Source organism: Sinocyclocheilus anshuiensis, unplaced genomic scaffold (assembly GCF_001515605.1).
Source record: "Sinocyclocheilus anshuiensis isolate Anshui unplaced genomic scaffold, SAMN03320099.WGS_v1.1 scaffold138, whole genome shotgun sequence".
Taxonomy (NCBI): Eukaryota; Metazoa; Chordata; class Actinopteri; order Cypriniformes; family Cyprinidae; genus Sinocyclocheilus; species Sinocyclocheilus anshuiensis.
In genome coordinates, this window is record NW_015546017.1 from 272,068 (window position 1) to 293,635 (window position 21,568).

At 36.7% G+C, this 21,568-nt stretch overlaps 4 protein-coding genes across 9 annotated transcripts in view; 2 read left to right on the forward strand and 2 right to left on the reverse strand.

Annotated features, from left to right (window-relative positions):
- Nucleotides 1-5,252, reverse strand: part of LOC107698530 (ras-related protein Rab-5B-like) — a 13,062-nt gene extending 7,810 nt beyond the window's left edge. For 3 of the 4 annotated variants that reach the window (XR_001635357.1, XM_016499557.1, XM_016499559.1), the window contains exons 1-2: nt 5,143-5,252; nt 2,018-2,305 (exon numbers count right to left, since the gene is read on the reverse strand). Coding sequence is in view for 3 of the 4 variants with exons in the window: in XM_016499557.1 (XP_016355043.1) it covers nt 2,018-2,180 (163 nt within the window). In the remaining variant the exon portion in view is untranslated. Of the gene's footprint in view, nt 1-2,017; nt 2,306-5,013; nt 5,076-5,142 lie in introns of all 4 variants that reach the window. The other variant, XM_016499558.1, reaches the window with a different exon arrangement.
- Nucleotides 5,253-5,488: 236 nt separating this feature from the next.
- LOC107698532 (TBCC domain-containing protein 1-like) lies at nt 5,489-12,344 on the forward strand. 3 transcript variants are annotated; one of them, XM_016499562.1, is made up of 7 exons: nt 5,489-5,515; nt 6,890-7,221; nt 7,306-7,467; nt 8,183-8,549; nt 9,802-9,988; nt 10,189-10,692; nt 11,414-12,344. In XM_016499562.1, exons 2-7 carry the CDS (start codon nt 6,892-6,894, stop codon nt 11,634-11,636), a joined length of 1,773 nt encoding a protein of 590 aa, XP_016355048.1. In that variant the 5' UTR covers nt 5,489-5,515; nt 6,890-6,891; the 3' UTR covers nt 11,637-12,344. The 3 variants fall into 3 exon arrangements, with proteins under 3 accessions (XP_016355048.1, XP_016355047.1, XP_016355046.1); XM_016499561.1 differs by lacking the exon at nt 5,489-5,515 and adding an exon at nt 5,594-5,993 and having other exon boundaries at nt 6,887-7,221; XM_016499560.1 differs by lacking the exon at nt 5,489-5,515 and adding an exon at nt 5,594-5,993.
- A 1,327-nt stretch (nt 12,345-13,671) lies between these two features.
- LOC107698534 (beta-crystallin S-like) lies at nt 13,672-15,732 on the forward strand. Its single transcript, XM_016499565.1, has 3 exons — nt 13,672-13,768; nt 14,430-14,672; nt 15,373-15,732. The coding sequence occupies exons 1-3, from the start codon at nt 13,760-13,762 to the stop codon at nt 15,643-15,645; spliced, it is 525 nt and encodes a 174-aa protein (XP_016355051.1). The 5' UTR covers nt 13,672-13,759; the 3' UTR covers nt 15,646-15,732.
- Nucleotides 15,733-15,755: 23 nt separating this feature from the next.
- Nucleotides 15,756-20,986, reverse strand: LOC107698535 (tRNA wybutosine-synthesizing protein 4-like; the record flags this gene model as incomplete). Its single annotated transcript, XM_016499566.1, has 12 exons — nt 15,756-15,936; nt 16,867-17,002; nt 17,110-17,297; nt 17,875-17,972; nt 18,291-18,518; nt 19,001-19,237; nt 19,324-19,411; nt 19,521-19,628; nt 19,903-20,136; nt 20,328-20,434; nt 20,640-20,829; nt 20,915-20,986. Coding segments are annotated over 12 exons (1,860 nt in total), but the record flags the coding sequence as incomplete, so codon positions are not given.
- Between the last annotated feature and the right edge of the window lie 582 nt (nt 20,987-21,568).

Genomic DNA, 21,568 nt, shown 5'->3' on the forward strand with positions numbered 1-21,568 from the left:
TCACACACACACACACACACACACACACACACACACACACACACCATGCGCAAAACTCCGCATTTGAACAGTCAATAGCAAATACTTAAACTAATAACAAGACATACTTACAGTAGCTGATTCAGAAGTGCCAGATTGTCATAGCAAAGTCTGAATTACCTCCTCTTCTAGGTTCACGAAACGGTCGTCCATAAAATGCTTTGCTGTTCTGTTGTAAGTAATCTTAAAGATTCCTAAATGCATCTACTTTCGGAAGGCCAAATAAAGTGCTTTTGCTTTCGCCTAGAAACACACAGCGTCTCCCTGACATGGCTGCATCAACACTACTGCGGTTACTGAAACCACGCCTTCTTTCTTTGCGTGCACATTTGGGCCACATTATGCAAATATTTCCACATAGTGAGGTAGATATGTGGGGGCGTGTTAGAACGAGCTGTTTTAGGGGGGCGTGGCAGAGTCTTAACTTTGATAAAGAATATCTCTTTGGTTTTGAGACTTTATAGTCTTTGCAACTTCAGGGATCTTATCTATGCACAATCAGCTTGTAACACTCCAAAGAGAAAGGAAAACTTGAAATCGCATCATATGACCCCTTTAAGTTTTTAATGTACAAACAAAACATTATGGTCTAAATACAGCAAGGGTAAAGCAAGTGTAAAAACTTATATTAAAGCTAATGAACAATTTACTAAGCAGTATAATTATTTATTATGATTACTATTATTAATGTTATTTTTTTTTAATCATTTTAATTTATTTGAATTAATTATTCATTGAACATCTGCATCTTTTATCATATACTGCTGTTGCTGCAGTTTTATAAAAGCAAAAAGCCACTCAAGGCAGTGTTTTAATGTGATTTTATCTTTAGTTCATGCTTTTAAATACCCCTTAACCGTGGTAAAATCACTGCGATCCATGACCTCAAGTGCTTTATTACTTTAGCAAGAACTCCAGTCTAATATTAGTGTTAAGCAATTAGCAATAAGTTCATTTATATGGTATATGTCTGATTCTAATTTATGGGAGCCAAAGTCTATAACAATATTTGCAAATACTAGTGTGAAGATTATACTCAGAGATAGTGAACCTGGTTTGTCATCATACTCACACGTGATGGCATCTACTGCTATGACTACGTACAAGATCAGCTCAGTTTGAAGTCAAGTTAACACAATGTTACAGATCGATGTAAAGAATCCACAAGTGTGTTCCCACTGCTGACTGTGCTGCTCTCACCCAATGAGACTCTGACAAGGTTCTCCCTGGTATTCTTCCTGCTCTTGAAGTGTTTATTTGCAAAACGGGTAATAGGCAAAAATCTAGGTGTGCAATTGTGTGTGTTTTTTTTAAACTAGTGTTCCTGTTGCACAATTGGTTGTGCATGGTAAAAGGATCTACCAAATTATGTACAATACCATTCAAAATTTCGGGGTCAGTAATATTTATAATGTTTTTAAAAGGATTCTCTTATACTCACCAAGGCTGCAATTATTTGACTAAAAAAAAAAAAGAGTAAAAACAGTAGTATTATGAAATATTATTACAGTATGTTCTATTTTAATACATTTTAAAATGTAATTAATTACTCAGAGAGCAAATCTGAATTTTTAGCAGCCACTACTCCAGTCATCAGTGTCACATGATCTTACAGAACCCATTCTAATATGCTGATTTGGTGCTTAAGAAATATTTATTATTATCAATGGAGAAGTGGAAATGGAGATACATTTTTTAAGGATTCTTTGATGAATAGAAAGTACAAAAGAACAGCATTCATTTGAAGTTGAATTTTTTTTGTAACAATGCGATAATCTTAACTGTCACTTTAAATATTTTTTTATGTGTCCTTGCTGAATAAAAGTATTAATTTATTTCAAAAACCAAAACTTACTGACCCCAAACTTTTGATCGGTACTGTATGTAGGAATGTAAATGCTTTAAAACAACCAAAATCTACCTAAATATCAATACCCATGTTTATGAACTCAATTCAAATTCATCACCTATGCCTCACCTCCAATGGTGGTCTCCTGAAACTCATCAAACTGGCCCTTAACAAAGCGCAGCACCAGGCTGGACTTGCCTACGGCCATGTCTCCCAGCAGCACCAATTTGAACTGGCAGATCTTGGTCTGCGGTAGGCTTCCATTGGCCCTGCTGGTCCCGCGAGTGCTCATGATGTAGGAAGGGTGGCCGTCCTCCCTGACAGCGTCTTTAAAAGCAGCAACTTAAAACAGTCAAGTTTTTTTTTTTTAGTACTGGAGACTTTTTAAGTTGTGAGGACAGCTGTCAGACTGTGATGCTAAAAAACAAACAACAATAAGAGTAGGATGTTAGTGGAATGGGTAGTGGAAGAGGAAGTAACTTACAACTAAAACATTCTGGTAAAGGAGAGATAACTTACTGAAAATTACTGTTTTTGTCATTACAAGCAATTAAAAACACACTGAGACATTTTTTTAAATATCTTCTTTTATGTTCCACAGAAGACAGCTAGTCATTAGGGATGTAACGATTCACTCAACTCAAGATTCGATTCGATTCGATTCACAATTTTGATTTCACCATTCATAAGATTGAAGAAATTATACAGTAAATGAAAAGGTGTCGTTTTATTAGGCTATTGCTGCATGTTTCTTTGTGAAATTGAAATATAACAAAACTAAATTGAAATTTTAAAACAAACCCCAAATCAAACAAGTTACACAAATAAAAGAAATCTCTTAATATGAACAAACTAAGGCTTTCTCGGTGCTCTTTCCATTTAAAAAAAGAGGCAACCACTGGATTTTAATCGTGATCCAAACAAAGATGCAGCATACATGCAGCATGAGTAGTTTTTAATCTAAATTAGACTGTATAATTTCGAAATTTGAAGCAAAAACAGAATGGTCTGACTCTGACTTTAGTTTTGTGAAACTATACTACATAAAACATCTCTGAACGAAACAGCAGACGAGCTGAATGAGACGCAGATTCACTCTCTGACAGCAGGTGGCGCTTATGAACAGCAATAATACAGTGTTTCCTGGGTTACCGCTGTAAACAAAGCAGAGCTGCGCTTATGAACTCTAATATGCATCGTTCAGAGGCAAGATGAAAAGAAAATACCACGAAAACTTTTTTTAAAGATAGTCAGTTCCCCTCAGAGATACATTCATATAAACTCCTACTCCAATTGCATCGCGATTTGTTTGGCATCTCAACCGATTTGATTCGTCACATATCTGAATCGATTTCCGACCGGCTCGCGGTTAATCGTTACATCCCTACTAGTCATACATGTTTGCAACAACATGAGGGTGAGTAAATGATGCCAAAATTTTCATTTCTGGGTAATCTATCCCTTCAACTATGCTCTAGTAAAAACCACTATGGCTATAGCAAAACTAAACTAAAACAAATCAAATAACAGGCAAAAACAGTTGAACAGTTCTCGTCTCCCTCTCTACACAGCCAAGTTACAACTTTCAAGTCAGAACTCATAACCACAGATGCTCTAAGTAGTTAATCAGTTCTCATCAGAAATAGGGAAGCTGATGAGTAAAGTAACAAAATAACATTTCTTAGATAAGAGTTCATTGCTAAACATCCTCATGACAGTTTAAATATGTGTGTCATAAACTTTCGTAAATAATATTTCTGATTCAACAGCTTAAAAATGTCTCAAGAAAACAATGTGGCAAGTATCTCAGCTCAAGTGAACTTCAAGATTGTTTTCATAACAAACAAATCAACACTTATCTCGGCATCTCAGTGAAAATATCTGGATATTGAAAGTACAGCCTCCCTCATACATTCCAAATCCACAGTTCCTCCCCAAGAATGAATTTTATTGTTGAAAATTCCTCTTGTGATGGATGGCGACATAAACAATGATCAATAACCTAGATATTGTGCACCAGTTTGTCCACCAGTTTTGTGAAACTGTCACCTCTTTGTGGTTTCTCAGTCGTGTGCTGTTCTGCTCTCTGAGTTTGCATCAGTATCGTTTTGCAGTGCAAATATTTATAGCTTAACTGCTTTAAGTACGTAAGTCGAAGTCGGCTGGCCATTTCATACAGCAACATACAGGCATTAAATAAAGTGTTAGTAAAATAACAATATAATCAATGTGCACTTAATATGTAACATCTCTGTTGAGCTGATTGTAATTATACAGTTATATTGATAATGTTGTTGTAATGAATTGCATTTACACATACTGCTTGACATTTCCATTGTAAAATTAAGAGTTGCCGTGATTTGCACTCACATTTTCTCACATAGTGAAGCTATAGGGTGGCCACTGCATGATACAGTATTTGTCCATTTGAATGTTGTGTTTCATCCTGACCTTCAACTATCAGTTAGACCCTCCAGATTTACATAACATATTTAATCCATAATTTTTACCAGTATGTCAACTGTATACTGCATGCGAATTAATGCATAAATCCAATAAACAGATGCAAGTCTAATCTAATCTAATAATCACGTGGAAGCCTATTGATCTGATTAATAACTCTATTAATAAAGCATATCTCTACTGATCTGATTAATCACTCTTATAATCAAGTGTATGTCCATCGATTTGATTAATTACTCTAAAAATAAGGTGTTTGTTTATTGATCTGATTTATCACTCTAGTAATATGGCATATATCTATTGATCTGAACAGAAAAAAAACTCCAATAATCAGGATATGCCTATTGATCTGAATAATAACTCTAAAAATCAGGTGTATGTCTATTGATCTGAATAATAATTCCAATAATCTGGTGTATGTCTACTGATCTGAATAATAACTCTAGTAATCAGGTGTATGTCTATTGATCTGAATAATAACTCTAGTAATCAGGAGTATATCTACTGACCTTAATAATAACTCTAATAATCAAGGACATATCTGCTTATCTAATGCATAACTGTAATAACCAGGTGTATGTGTAGGTGATCTAATCCATAACTCTGTCAGTCAGGTGATTGTGTCTGATGGAATGCATTAGACACGCAATACAGACTCTGACCATTAACGTGACTCGTCTCGATCCAGGCGAAGCGGGCCGAGCGGTGCCATGAACATCAGTTTCTAAAAGAATAACACCTCTTTTACATACATAGAGTCATATAAAACTACCAACATTAGGGATATCTACCTGTTGTTGCCAGTCGCGGCTGTTTTCGTGGTGGCTGTTTGGTTGTTGATCTATCAGCTGGTTATCGGTCTGCAAGCACTTCCGCACATCCGCGCATGCGCAGTGAGCAACACAAGTCAACGCATTTGGAGAGAAAGATTTCTTTGTTTTTAATATAAGGTTGATATGGTTTCTCTTTTGTAAGGACTAAGCTTAAAATTTCATACACTGCTGTCTTGTATTTTTGAAAAATAAAATCAAAACTAGGTTACATTTATTCAAACTATTATAAAAATAAGACAAATAATAGCTTTAAATTTCTTATATTAGACTAAATTAACTAACTTTTATTTTGAAATCGGGAGAAGCACTTCTAAAAGACGGCTGTCAGAAAGTAATGTATATTATCAACAAATACTTCAAGATGTATAAATAACACCAAATATTGTTTTGAACTTTTACATTGAAATGAAGTCGGGCTGCAAAGGGAACTATTTGTGGTACGTCACATTGTGACGCAGACATGGCAACCGCTCATGAACAGTTGTGCTGTTTTATCGTTTGTTTTCTTAGAGATAATATTTCTTTAGAGATCTTACATGTTTATTAGGTGTGAACTAATTGATTATTCTAAGGTGACGGTTTGGTTATTGTGTGGACCTCTAATAATGGTGGAGTGAATGAAAAGATGAAAATGATGAAGTTTTGAGCGGCATAACGTTAGTCCGTTTGGTATCGGGTTGCGCGCGCGTCAGTGTGAACAGCATCGGAAAGCATTTCGGTGAAAAATATATTTTATATATGTTTATTATATTTTAACCTACGAAAGAAAGATGACCACCTTTTGAAGCCCTACAACTTTCAATGATCAGGTAAGGAGAATAAAAGCTAAACCCATTATCACTGTGTTGGTGTAACGTTATTAGTTCTGGAAAAGATGTTGTTAAACTTGTCAGAAAGTTGTCTGACTGATCTAAATCTGGCTTACATCGAGAGTTTGACATCATTGTTATTGGTAATATAAATATTTTGCAAAAAGAGAGATCCTCCACATCGTTTTTCTTGTGTTCTGTGTTTGGACACTTGAATTGGAGTAAAGGAAGCCATTTATTTTCCGTTGTATACATACAAAAACCTTCTGGATTGATGCGGAACATTTAAAAAAAGAAGAAATTGAATGTTGCTTTACAGTTTAGTGGATCTGACAAAATGATAAACGTAAATGACTGTGTAATTGATAAAGATAAGGCATATATTATACTGTTGCTAATGTTAATGGTAATGTTTCCCATTCATAAAATGAAATGGTATGACTCCAAACCAAATTTTAATCACTTTAAAATTAATTATTGTAAGCCTTATTGTAATGTTTTGCACTTTTGAATTAATATTTCTAATTGTATTTCTTGTGTATGACATTAATACAAAAATAAACTGAAAAAGTTGCTGATTAGCATCTAGATACTTTACTGGGATGATGTGGTTGTCATGGAAACATTGAAAGTTCATTTTAACAAGGCTATTGCTTGACTGTAACTCATATGATATGATACAATTCTGACCTTGACTTTCCAGTTGTATTGTAAACTCTCTATCCAGCCTTTCTATTGTTACCATTTGTTACCATTCATATTATCGTTGTCGACAACATATTATGCAATTTGCCAGTGCATTATCACTTATGCACGTATACAACCATGTTAATGGTGATTTGATACTTTCTCCTGACTCAGCTCACTCGTTTGAACAAATCTTTTTTCTTCAATAGAAATGGACAAATACACAGCATGTGTATGGCCACGTCTGGAGCCCTTCCTGATCGGGGTGCTTCCCGCCACACCCCCAAGCAAATTCAACATGCATTATCTGCTCAAGATGGCCTGTTACGTCCGGACCCGGGACGGTTGCTTCCCCAGGCTCGGCTGGCACATGTGGCGACACATCGCTTGTGGCAAACTGCAGCTGGCAGAGGAGCTTTCCTGGCTGTATTTTGAAACTTTTGATCTGTTGATGCCTCGTTCTGCAGAGCAGAGATTAGAGTGGGCAGAAGCTCTTTCTCAATGCCACACCCCTAAGGAACTTGACAGGCAGCGCTGTAAGGTAAGAAGAAAAATGGTGTAGTACTTTTAGATAGTATTATTGCCGTTCTGCTGTGCTAATCTTTTTCTCTATGTCGTCTTTTAGCTGTCAGTGGACACTCTGCAGTTTCTACTTTTCTTGTATCTACAGCAACTGAACCGAATCTCTCTCCGCACGTCACTGATTGGGGAAGAGTGGCCAAGTCCCAGATCACGATCTCCCTCTTCCTCCTCTGAGAGAGACAACAAAATAAGCTCCCAAAATAAGGTGTGTGGGTGAATTTTATGAAAACATCGGTCATTTCATTATGAATCAAAAGAAAAAAATGTAAAGAAAATTTCATGACATACAATGATTTGTGGGGGGTGGGAGGTGGGTATATGCTACCATTCAAAAGTTTAAGGTCATTAAGGGTTTTTTTTATTTTTTATAAATTAATACTTTTACTCAGCAATGATGGGTTAAATTTCAAATAAATGTTGTTCTTTTGAAGCATTGGTGAGAACAAGAGACAAAAACATTCATTTTTTTGAACAGTTTATGTGTATGTACAAATAGTTAGCAATTACTATATATAATAGAAATGTATGTATTTGTTTTGTTCTATTTTATATTTTATTTAATTTATGAAATGGAAAATTGGGGATGTGTTTCATTGTCATGAAAATAATGTAAAATAATTTAAATATAAACAAAATGGAAAATCTTTACAAATTGTTTCAAATTTTCCTTATGCAAAATACAATCTCTTATTTTTTCTTATGGGGTGAAATGTATCCTCAGACATCATCAGATTCACTTTTGTATGTCCTCTGAATGTACTTTAACTTGTTACTCACACAGTCAGGTGTACATTACATTTGTGCCTGTATCCTGTAGGAAAGATCAGGTTTTTTTGGTTTATAAAGACTTATGTATAGAGAGAATTCCATTTTGTTTATTTTTTTGCATGATAGTTTGTTTATTCCTTCTGTTTGACCAGAACTGGGACGACCAGGCTCATCTTACTTTCATTCAGACACACCTGGCTGAGCTTTTGGAGCTGCTAGTAGAGCCAGGCCAGCTGAGCAATTCAGGGCATGTTCTGCATGACAGCCAGCTCACTTCAGAGGCCCTGGAAAGCCTCAGTTTGTTGCTGGAAGGATCTGTGAGCCATAGCCGTACCGTGTACCCAATCCACAAGCTCCTGAGCCGCTCACCACTGCAGTCCCAGGCAGGATTCTCCAAACTCAGCCGCTCCTACTCTCTGCAGCAGTTCCAGGGGTTTCTGCATCAGGCCCTTTGCCTCAACCCCTTCGGCATCTCCACCTGCTCACAATCGGGAAAGAAACTAGCATGGGCCCTGCAAGGTAAACTGGAAGTTCTCGTCAAAGGAATAAAGTTGATTTTTTTCAAGGGTGTTTAAAGTTTCACAAATCAAATGTTCTTTAGGAATATTTGTGGTATAGTTTCATTTAAAGGGGTCATGAATTTAGAAATCAACTTTTACTTTTGATATAAAAGAGATCATCTTACTAAAATAATAACCTGTAAGTTTCAGAACTGAAAGTGTCCTTGTTACTGAAATAAAAGCTTTTATTGACACCAGGCCCAGAGAAAGCCAGATCCTGGAATGTGCCTACATATGATGTAATGGATAGGTTAAACACCACCTCCACAGAAAAATATCAACGCCTAATTCTGTAGCCCCGCTCACTGACTGGGAAATAACGTAAGTGGCGTTAAACCGGATCGAGCAACCAAGCAATAAACATGCCGTTAAAGATCACAAAATATTGTGCAGTGCCTGGTTGTGGAAGAACACAGTCGCTGCATAACCTTCCTTCAGATTCAAATGTTAGGAATGCGTAGTTGAACTTTATTTTTAATGAAGTTTCAGCTCACGTGAGTAAAACATTGAGCGTTTGTTCGCTTCATTTCACCGCAGATTCCTTTGTAAACAAGACACAGGTTGACGCAGGATTTGCAGAGAGACTGAGATTAAATATCAATGCTGTGCCATCTATATTGGATCCAACAGGAATGGCGCAGCACACTTATATGAGTAAAAAATATTTGTACTGTGTCACTATTGCTTTGTTAAAGATCGCTTGATATGTCCTGATTATGTGTACGTGTCTACAAAAGTCACAGAAGGCTTCAACTATGAAGGACAGGACGGAGCTTGTCAAACAGACACACAGAAAGGTAGTTTACTATGCAAAACTGTTATCCAATCATAGCAGCGGGCGTTTACTTCCAGGTCTTCAATGTGCCACGCCCATAAAAACCGAGCGTTTCTCGAGCCGGCCTCTAAACCAGGGTAGAAAAGCCTATCACTTATTGATTTTTGAATGTAAAAACCATGCAAACGTCATAAGTGGACCTCAGACAACAGTACAGTATAAAATTATTAAAAAAGCCAGTTCATGACCCCTTTAAATTGTGAGTAGAAACAAAATCTTTTCATATACAAAGACATCATTTACATAGAAATCTTAAGGGAACAGTACCAAAAGCCATACTCTTTAATTAAAATGGTTTGAATGTTTAGTTTAGCTTAAAATGATTGATGGTTAACCAGATTATAGAATTGCTAACTCTTCATATTTTGTTTTGTAGTAGAGGGCACCCTAAAGAAAGCCAAAATATTCAGAAATACCCACATGGCTCCTCCAGGAAGTCGACTGCTGCTCATGTCGCAGGTTTGCAAACAGACGTTGGCCAAAGACTCTGAAAAGCTGAATAATGCCAACATCAAACTCCACCGCTGCAGTGAAGCTTTCATCTACCTTCTCTCTCCTCTGCGGTGAGGAATCACCTTATTAAATTAAAATAAATGCACTTTTATTGTTTATATATCGCATTTCAGCCGAAAAATACAGAGATAGGATTTTTTGGCCGTATTGCCCAGCCCTACTCTGTTGTCATTTCGTTTTTTTTTGTTGTTGTTGTTGTTTGTTCAGTACGGTGTCAACATCCATGTAAAACTAAGTCCTTATCTTGCAGGTCTGTGACCTTGGACAAGTGCAGGAACTGTACAGTGGTTCTTGGCCCGGTGGGGACCAGCGTCCACATTCAGAGTTGTGAGAATGTTCGTGTGGTGTGTGTGGCTGGCCGTCTGACCATAGGTGGCTCTTCTCACTGCACAATCCATGCCCTTACCCCTACTCGACCCCTTCTCCTTGCTGGGAATGTGTCTCTCACACTGGGTCCCTTACACACACATTATCCCACTCTAGAGGACCACATGGCTAGCGTGGGCCTAGCAGTGGTTCCCAATTTATGGGACCTACCTCTGCTGTTTGGAGCCGAGGGTTCCACTGTAGACACTGGCTGCTACCGCATCCAACCCCCCTCTGAGTTTTATCCGCTGGTGATACCCTTCAAAATGGAGGGGGATAACTGTGAGATCCCTTGGGGCCTGCCGACAGACTACCAAAAGGCCGTGGAGAGCCGAGAGAAGGTGATAGAGGATTGGCAGAAGACAGTGAAGGAAGCACACCTAAACAAGTGAGCCCACTTTTCTGTTTGTTTCAAGGCTGTAGTACTGACTTTAGCCATGTTCAGATCATAGTTAAGTAAACATAGGCATAGATTTAGTGATACACCAACATTTGTCGCCGGAAGACATTGCAATATGTGCAATGTAAACCACTCTGTTGATTTGAATCCATTTTAGAGCTGTCGCATCACACTAGTCGCTTTTATTGTTGATTTTTTTTTGTGCATTCCTTGACAAAAGATTATTATATTATATTTTTAGAATAAAATCAGTTTTTATAATAGTTTTTTTATAAAGTTTTGTTGATTTGAATGAATTCTAGGTCTGTCGTATTGCGCAATATTTTTTTTTTTTAGTGCATTTCTTGACAATATTAATTTGGTTTAATTTAACAAATAAAATATTATTATTATCAAATTATTTTTAGAATGAAATCATTATTTTCTTTTTTTGTTGTTGTTGGTTTGTATGTAAAATATGTATTCATTATATTAATATATTTGGGGTTTGGGCTTTTGAATATAGCTTTCAACACATTTTCTGCTATTTTTTTTTTTTTTAAATAAAGATTAAATCCAGTTTAAGATAAGTCTAGCAGTATTATTAAATCAGTATGTAATGGAGTATACATACAATGTAATGAACCTCCATAATAATCACCTGGGCAAATAATTTTTTTTTTTCTTTTGAGACATTCAGTAGTGATGCATTGTCTTTGTTGTTTTAAAGGGTTCAGAGACGGCAGTTCCAGGCCTTAGTGGAGCAGAAGTTTCATGGGTGGTTGCTTGAGACAGGACAAAGACAAGAGCTTGACAGCCTCCTCCCACCTGCCCTCACCCCCTCCACCTCTGTAGACCACTGGCCTTCCAGCCACACCTCCAACTCTGGACAGAATGTACTCAAAGCTCAACCACCTGAACAAGCAAAGGGACGGGCACCAACTGCTTGCTAAGAGAACAGCTAAACAACCAAAAGCTGCTTTTGCCCTCTCTTTCCAAAAAAAACTGATCCTCAAACATTAGCGTTCTTCTGGTACGAAGACTGTCAATGCTGTATCAGGTTTTGATAGGGACTTTGTGTCCTGTCACATTGACATCTAGAGAAATCTAGGCTGGATTAGTTTGTAGAGATGCAGGATTATTGCTGCAGGTGTCTGATAGTTTAAGCATTATGTTACTTCCTGTTATAAGACACCAGTGATTCCAGAGTTTGATATGCAAGAGAATATCCCCATTAGAGAGTCATTATTTAATTAAAATAAAAAAAAAGGACTGATTGCTGCCTTCATATGAATTTAGAGGAAACACGGATGAGAAATGTGCAGGCATGTACTGTAATTATTGACAAATATGTCACAATCTCAATTGGTACGTGGCATAACACATACGCCCACCGAAGAGTTTGCAGCTATTGCCTCCAGAAATCTCATTGGCCAGTATAAATGTTTATATTTCTCCTTTGCTGTATGTATGTTCACAATGCCTTGCACTCTATTTGCACTATTACTGTATCTGCACAATTCAGATTCCAACAATGCTGTCACTTAAAATGTCTCTTAAATGTATTCATTCCTTAAGTGAACATATAAAATATGTTTGAATCAGCATTTTATAGGTTAGTGTACATATTCTATAGGCAGCTATGTGACTTGAATATTGACTAGTAATTTGGTTTCTTAAAGGTGAAATGGTTTGGGTGTTTAATAAACCATAACTATTTTCATATTCGGTTTGAGGACAATTTTAGCTATTTGGACTTTAATTCAATTGAAGTTTATTTGTATAGCTCTTTTTACGATACAAATCGTTGCAAAGCAACTTTACAGAAAATTAAGTTTCTACAATATTTAGTAGTAGCTTTTCAGTGGTGACTGTCAGTTTAACTTTAGACTTCATAAAAACTGAACACCTCAGTTTCTTTCCCTTGAGCTTTAATGACCATATTGAATCAATAGCACTTAGCTTTGGCTTGCTGAATGGAGTATATGTGTGTAATGTGTGTTAAATTAAGCAAGTGACATTCAGTTGTCATTGCAAAAACAAAATTATTTTTCATTTTTCCTCCAATTCTGGTAGTATGGTAGAACTGAATTTGTTGAAGAGCTTCAATTACTGATAAACTAAAGCACCTGTTATATTTTTAATAGTTTTGTTTTTTTTTACAATTCTATATAGCTTTTTTTTCAGTTTTAGAATGAGTTATTAAATTAAACTTAATTGGAAAGGCAACATTTCTAATTTTCATTAAAGTTTTTCTTTTTCTAATTTGAGTTTTATTTCAACTACTGAAAAAAGATTTTAAATATATTTTTAGGTAACAATAACAACACTTGTATGTAATATATTAGTTTAAATACACACTACTCCCACCATGTTGGTATTGTACAATTTAACCACAACTTTTTTAATGTTTCCAGCACTGAAGCATTTTAAAAGAGCCGCCCTGATCACAGTGGTCAAATTTTCCAAAATATTTTGAATCTGATGACTCTTTATGTCTCTGCCTAATAAGAAAGATGGCTGCACACTTCAGAATCTCACTGAATATTGTTGGGTGTATACGACTCTAGCATGAATTGTGAGTATTCAGACAACTGACTCATTACACATAATGTTTTTTGCATACTTTTTAGCAGGGAAGTCAGTTCATTTGCCAGTGCCTATGCTGTTGAAAAGAGCTGAGCCAGGGTAATGGGTGCCATTCAGCATGTCATGACAATCCAATGAGTCTGGGCTCTTTATTTGGCAGAGCTCTTGGCATCAGGTGCTGGCCAGTGTGTTGTGGTTCAGGTCGGTCCAGTTGTAGGATGCAGTGGTGTTTCAGGGTGAATGAATGTCCTTGCCAGGCTAGTCATTATCCTTTAATCCCCATTTGCTTTTCTGGAAAAAAAAAAAACTGAATAGTGCTAGAATCACTGACTCGATTTTTGGATCTCATTTTCATGACAAAGTGAATATCTGGTCCTCCCCTCCTCGTCATTTTGACATTGGGAGCTGCATATTTAAACAGCCCCATAAACATTCACTCTGGACACTCAGACCACCTCCCCAGACAAGACCAAAAACAGTATTCAAGATGGGCAGGGTGAGTAGGAAATCAATTTAAAGGAAAAGAGGCTGATTCTAGCGATTCAATTATGATTCAATTATTTGGGAAATGTATTTAAAATCTACCTAGCATATAGCGCTGCTATATTTTTGATACTTCATGACATCATCAGAAATTCAAATATGTAGATTTTTTGTATACTTTCATGCAATGCCTAAATGATGACACTGATTTTTACAACTATTTTCTAAGACCTCTTTTCTAAATGTCTTGGCCTGCATTCAGATCAGTACTGTAGGACTGTGTTGGATTAGATTATGTTTATGAAAGGTTTTTAATCACAGATCAGACTATTTTGGACCTAAGATGGTCATCTGTGGTTTTAAATGAGCAATATTGGTTGGTTGCTGGCATAACAAACTGGCTAATACTATTGGTAGCTTGTTAAACTTGTTAATGTTGCAAGCAGACCAACTGATCAATACTATATTTTAATATATCTTGAGAATTGTTCATAGAAAATCAGTGGATACCAATTAACATCAAGGTCACACTGGTTAGACAAGATACAATGTACATTGCTTGCTGGCCAACCAGCATGAACATGGCCAAAAACATTGTTTAACCATTTTTAAATGATGTTAAGTGGTCATTCAAGTATAAAAATGCTCTTCAACATTATCTTGATGCGTCTCAGATTGTGTTTTTTGAGGACAAAAACTTCCAGGGCCGCCGTTATGAATGTGACAGTGACTGCTCTCACTTCCATACCTACCTGAGCAGCTGCAATTATATTCATGTGGAAAGCGGTGCCTGGGTGGTTTACGAGCAGCCCAATTACACGGGTAACCGGTATCTGCTAACCAGGGGAGAGTATCCTGAATACCTGGGCTGGATGGGCCTCAATGACTGTCTCAGTTCCTGCAAGCTCACCCACTTTGTAAGTCCAACTAGTACATTCAACATTGTGCATTAGTGAGCTTTTTTTCTAAGACTTAAATAGTCTATAGAGCAGAACAAATATTTGCTATGTTTTTAGACCAGGCATAATGATCAAGCTGTTTCACAATGCTGTGCTAAAACTGAATTCAATTTACTGGGTTAAAGCTCAATAAAAGCCTGGGACAGTATGAGTAGTGGAAGGTCATGCATAGACCTTTTCTAACCAGTTAACCTAATTAGGCCACAAGGCTTTTGCCAATAAATCAGTGTCCATATAGTCTGCAGTATTTGATTCAGTGTTGTTGAAAGACCACACTTGTGTGTAATGTAAGCAAACATCTAAAAACATTTAAAAATGTGTTTAAAATGTATGTTAAATCTATAAAATATCAGTACACTTTCTGGCCAAAGGCCTGTATGAATATAGCATGAATACTATAATATATTTTAAAATATATCTTCAAAATGCTCCAAAAAACTTAAAACAAAAAACTAAACAAAAAAGATACAAATTTACAGAACATGTTTATGAAGGTCTTCAAGTATTATATATTGTTAATTGACTTTCACTAAACTAGAGCCATCTTATTGCACATGTCTTCTTTTTGTCATTTTGTCCCATTGCACAAATATTGTACATGCACAAATATTTCCACCCCTTTTCCCTTCCCAAACCCAAATAAATCCAACCCATGCAGACAAGTGGAATGCAGTACAAGGTTCAGTTGTACGACAAGCCCGACTTCACAGGCCAGGCTATAGAGTCCATTGTAGACTGTCCATCTGTGCTGGAGAGGTTCCGTCTGAGAGAGGTCCATTCCTGCAAAGTTCTGGATGGCTACTGGATCTTCTACGAGCATCCCAACTACCGTGGCCACCAGTACTTCCTGGAGAAGGGCAACTACCGCAAACCAATGGACTGGGGCGCGGTCTGTCCCACCGTGCAGTCTTTCCGTCGCTTCACTGAGTGATGTCCCTGTATCACAATACTATTTTCCTGTGACTCACTGAAGTTCCGGCTGAAATAAAGTTTGGCTGGAGATTCACTCAGCAGCACATTTGTTGCTTGTTTGTAGTTTGTGCTTAGACTAATATGAATAGCAAAGTATAGGTCTTAGATCTACAGTTACAGGGTAGAGATTGAGGTGAGTTTCAAACGAGAAACAATTTCCACCTCCACCAAGGAGCACCATCTCAGACCCCTCAGAGTCCAGCAGCTCAGAGCAGAATGAATGCAGCATAAGAGGCCAAGGCACAGGTGACTGAAATCAAACAAAAATAGAAAAAAAAGACAATGATAAATACATTTAAAGTTATTTTTTTTATATATATTATAAAACTGGGGATTGCTGAAAATGTATTTGAAAAATTACAACAATACACTATTTATGTTTTTAGGTAGATTATTGTTTTTATAAACTGGGGTCCCACACCTTTTGACCAATGACATTTCCAGTCATTAATGATTGACTTTATAATGATTTTCAATATAATTTTTTAAATCATCACTGTTAGCGATTTCTTGCCAATAAAATGTTACTAAAAATATATATATATTCAAGATTTAATTTCCATTACTTAATTTTATTAATTTCCCTGACTTTTCCAGTTCTGGAAATCACATTTAAAATTCCCTGATATTTCCAGGTTTTTCATGGCTGTGGAAACCCCTTATTTAACAGCAATAATAAAAGACACAGTTCAATAACTCAAACAATTCCTTCATCAAGTAATATTGTCCATAAGTCTGTTCATACCAAGAATGATAACTATAACCATAATGTTTTTTAAAAAAAACACTAAAATTCTCAAAGGGAATATCGAAGTCCACACCCCAAATATAAAAATTAACAAAAAAGAGAGGACAACACTTCTGGGATCACTTTCAGAGCAATTTTTTCCAGTCAATGAACGATAGAAATAGATCCATCCGAATTTAGAATGATCCCTCTAATATAGTTAAATTAACTGTAGGCTGTTCATGGTCAACAAACAACATAACTTTCTGCATCATTACATATGCATATTTGGATTGTACAACAGCAGTGAACATACAATAGCTTATACAATCGGAATTTAGAGTCAGAAATTTCTGTTTTATTATGCCTATCCAATGAGATTTTAGAGCCAAATTTTTCCATTTTATGATAAACCATTAACTACTGCTAGAGTCCATGAGCAGAGTAACTTACTGTATCCAGCTGGATCTCCACACAGCTCCCAGTGTTCAGATTTATTACAGCAACTCCGGGTACTCCATCAGCCTGAAGCCAAACTCCACCAACCACAACTAACTTCTCATTTATTACATGGGCTGAGTGAGAATATCTGAAAATAGAAGCCAAGACTGTGATTTTGATCACTGAGAGGTGGCACATTTTCATAACACATTCTTTTCATTCTTTTCACACCCAAATAAGTAAGTGGTTTTGAACATGGGTACTGGGGGTGGATGTAAATTCTTTGTCTCCCAGCAGAAACCTGATGATGTGGGTCTCAGGTAGAAAGCATCACCGAGAGGTCTGCTTCCTTTCCCCAAACCTCCAAATATCACAAGCCCCCCTCCATAGGGACAAGCAGAATGGGAATGACGGGTTTCCGGAAAGGCACCAACAACTGTAATCTGATTGAAACAAAAGATTCTCAAACAGTCACCCTCCAAATGTGAAGACTACTCAAAAATATAAGCAGGAACTTTATTTTGCCCTTACATGATAACTAATCTAAGGCATATACACTACTGTTCAAATGTTTGGGGTAAGTATAACTCTTATTCAGCAAGGATGGATTGACCAAAGGTGACAGTAAAGACATATATACTGTTACAAAAGATTTATATTTAAAATAAATGCTGTTCTTTTGAACTTGCTATTCACCAAAGAATCGTGAAACAGTTTTCAACATTGATAATAGTAAGAAATGTTTCTTAAGCACCAAATCAGCATATTAGAATGAATTCTGAAGGATCATGTGACACTGAAGACTGAAGTAATTCAGCTTTGTCATCACATGAATACATTTCATTAGAAAATATATTAAAATAGACTGTTTTACTGTATTTTTTATTGAATAAATGAAATTTTTTTTTTTACTTTTGATTGGTAAAAGAGTTCTTTCCAAAACCACCCCCAAACTTTTGAATAGTAGTGTACCTGTTTGTGTTTGTGTTTAGGCTTTAATATGAGAAAGGTAGGCCATGCCTCAGTCCAGTGCTTGTCCTCCAAACACAGGAAATGTGCATCACCTAGAACTGGATCCTTCTCTGTACGTCCTCCAAACACAAATAGAAAGGTCTTATCTGGAACGATACATTAATAAGTTGTTGGGATTTTGCTCCTTACAATGAGAAAAATGCAAAAAAAAAATGCAACATTTAAAAAAAAAAACTAATTGCCATAACATAGCACGTTTAACATTAGAACTTTTGTATTATTAAACTGCACTAAATTAAATTCACATCATAATCAGTGACTGGATGGTGGATTTTCATATTCCTCTTGATAATTACAGCATGTAATTCCGACACCTTTTGACCAAATCATTTTCAATGAATATAATTTCACATAAATTGAGAGAGAGAGAGAGAGAGAGAGAGAGAGAGACTAAAATCTCTAACCTTTATAACATATCAATGTTGATGTGTGTCGCCATCGTGGCTTTGGACCAGTTCCGGTACAAACCATGTTCTTAAATGACAGCTGCACAGCACTTTGGGATTGCTCATTGCCAGGGTCAAAGGTCACCCACATAACACTGCCTGTTGGATTGAGTGGAGAAGTTCTGCCTCCAAAGAGGACGGCTCCACCTCCAGGGATAGAAGTCAATGTCTGATAAAGACTAACCGCTAAGGAGAAGAAATATGAGACAAAGATATGTACACCAAATTGTTATAAATTAAACAAAACCTTAGAGATTACATAGTTTTCAAATCCTACAGATTTCCAAATCACCCAAAATCTATTAATAACTCCAACATGCAAATACTATAAAAATATTCAGCGCAATCCGCATACATACAGTGCACTCATATAAAGCGATAAATAGTATCTTAACTGTTTGTTTATATCGGCACCATATGAAAATATGCAAAAACTGCTAAATAAACAATGGACAATTAGATATTACAGTATTATAAACATTAACATCATGAATTTCTGTAAAGCTGCTTTGAAACAATGTGTATTACCAAAAGCGCTATACAAATAAAATTGACTTGACTTGTCAAAGTGTGCTTACTTACTAACAGACAGGTCAAACAGTTTATTTAGAAAAATTCCAATAAGGAAACCATTATCAAAAGCAAAAATAGAGCACTGATCAAATTACCTCTATCTCCATGAGCCTCCACACAGGCACATTTCCAGCCATCCTTCGCTTTGATCAGGATTCTCGCTGCTGTGTCTCTTCCACTTCTCCCACAGCCTCCGGTGAGTAAGATGATTCCAGGTGACAGAACAGCAGAAGCCATACCAGCAGCCTCCATGCTCGGACACCCACACATGGGCTGAATGACCAGGGGAGGATGCTTGGCCCACTGAGGAGTCATGTGAGGGATGGAGGATGCTAGGAGTGAAAAGAGCACATGTACCTCTATACCATACTACCTCACCCAGTCAAACACATAATACAAATATCTTACCAATACTTACCCTTTGGTAGTGTGAGAAGGGCTTGACTGGTCACAGAGCCTCTGGAGGCTGTAAGGATGAAGTAATGAGAACATTTCTGGTGCCATTCCTGTGATCATAAAGATAAACACAGGTCTGGGATCAGGCATTAGGTCAGACTCAGTGGTGATTCTGGGATCATTCAAAGGTCTTTGCTGGGAATGGGGCTGTTTCCTCACCTCAAACTCATCAAAAGGCTCCAGTCCCTTGACTCTCTGCCTCTCATCTTCAGGAAGAAAGTCAAAGTAGAACTGGTTCATATCCAGACAGACACATTTTTCCCAGCCCTGTGGCAGACAAAGATCAGTTACAGTCTAATTGACAATTAAGCTAATTAAAATTATTTCATGTTCACAAAATGTAGTTAAAATATATATATAGGTATTATGTACAGTCAGCCAGTCATTATCGTAAAATACACCTGACACTGTGAACCGGTCAGGTCTTATATGAATCTGAAGATGTTTATTTTGAATAATAAACAGTTACGTTATCCCACTTATTACATGGCTACAAACTATTAAAAACTAAACAAATGAGCATGAAACATTCATTTGAGGCATACCTTCTGTATAAATTCTGAAGAGTGACAGTGTCTGGATACTGTTTGAGAGCATGTATGGTAGAATTGAGCCTCAGGAAGTGGTTCTGCATGACCCTGCCAAATGGGTAATCTGGGTGGATCTGTTCATACGTCACAAACATAGATTGTGGGAGCAGCTTGGCAGCCCAGCCAATCACAGCATCTGACCTGGAGAAAATCACCAAAACACATGTTAAAAAAATTGAGCTAGCCTGTTTGCTCAAAAGTTAATATGCCCTCTTTTTCATTAAACGGGTATAGTAGAAAGTAAAAGGAAACTACTGGGAAGACAGAATGGCAATGGGAACAGGATTTGTTTCAGGCAAGGCAACACACAAACCTGCACCTATGGAATGAGCACCAAGACTCAGTGGTTTTCAGGAGCACATATATTAATTATTGCACCATCCCACTGCAGTCCAGCTCTGCTCAGAGTCGCCTCCACCTCCTGCTCCTTCCTGACATCCACACCAATGAGATTATAATGACCACTTCTGATGAACACAGCATCTATACATGGGCAAGAAACATACCGCAAATGTTCTAACATCACATTTTAGGGACGAAAGACAGGGTTGGACAAAGATTTGCTGGCAAGATATGCATATATCTGTATAAATAATCAAGTTTATATACAGTACTATACAATTTAAGTGGTTACGTTTTGTAATATAATCCATTAATATATTAATATGTGATACAGTGAACATCCTACTAGTCTGCTGATTTGAGACAGTCTCCCAATCTGGCAACATGTCCTTCAGGCAAGTATTGCTATTGATCAAGGTAGCCTTGCGCCGGGCAACTTCTGGAAAGTCAATCTCAAAAACTGTGACACCTCCAAGGGCTCCTTCAGCATGTAGCCGGAAATACAGGGAGTCAAACCCAGCTCCTAGTGACAGAATCTGAGATTAAGAGAGGGATATGATCAAGGCATTCAATTTTTACAGTAAAAACACTCATAAACAAAAGGTGAACATTTCATCCCACCTGTGTCCTCGAGCAGGATTTTGAGGCATGGAAAAAACAGTGATCAACTGTTTTCCAGCACACAAAATAACCTCAGAGACAGAAAATATACAAGCATTAGAAATATCGAAATACCATATCTGTTTAATGCAAGATCTGTCTCCTAAACATTTATCTATTAATCAGTGGAGCTCTTCTTGACACCTTGCACACAAAATGCCTAAGGAAATAAATCGTGGAAGTAGCCCTGTGCCGCTGCTGACACCTTACTGACCACACTGCTGTCATTAGTGCCTTGCACGTGAGAGAAAATGTTAAGGAAAATACGGGGGAAAAAAGTTAATTCCACAGGAGAAAGTAAGTAATACAGGTTTGGAACAACATGATGGGGAGTAAATGATGACAGAATATTTATTTTTGGGTTGACTATCCCTTAAAGATCAGCAAATACCACGTCAAATACAACATAGAGTACAGAAAGGTGTTACAAAAAACTTTTTTTTAAATTAATTTGTTCTTAAACTACTAACTTGGACAAAGCTCATATGTATAATAATAATAGTAATAACAACAATATTATTATTATTATGTAATATAATGTATTATAAATTAATATATTAATTTAATATAAATATTAAATATATATATATATATATATATATATATATATATATA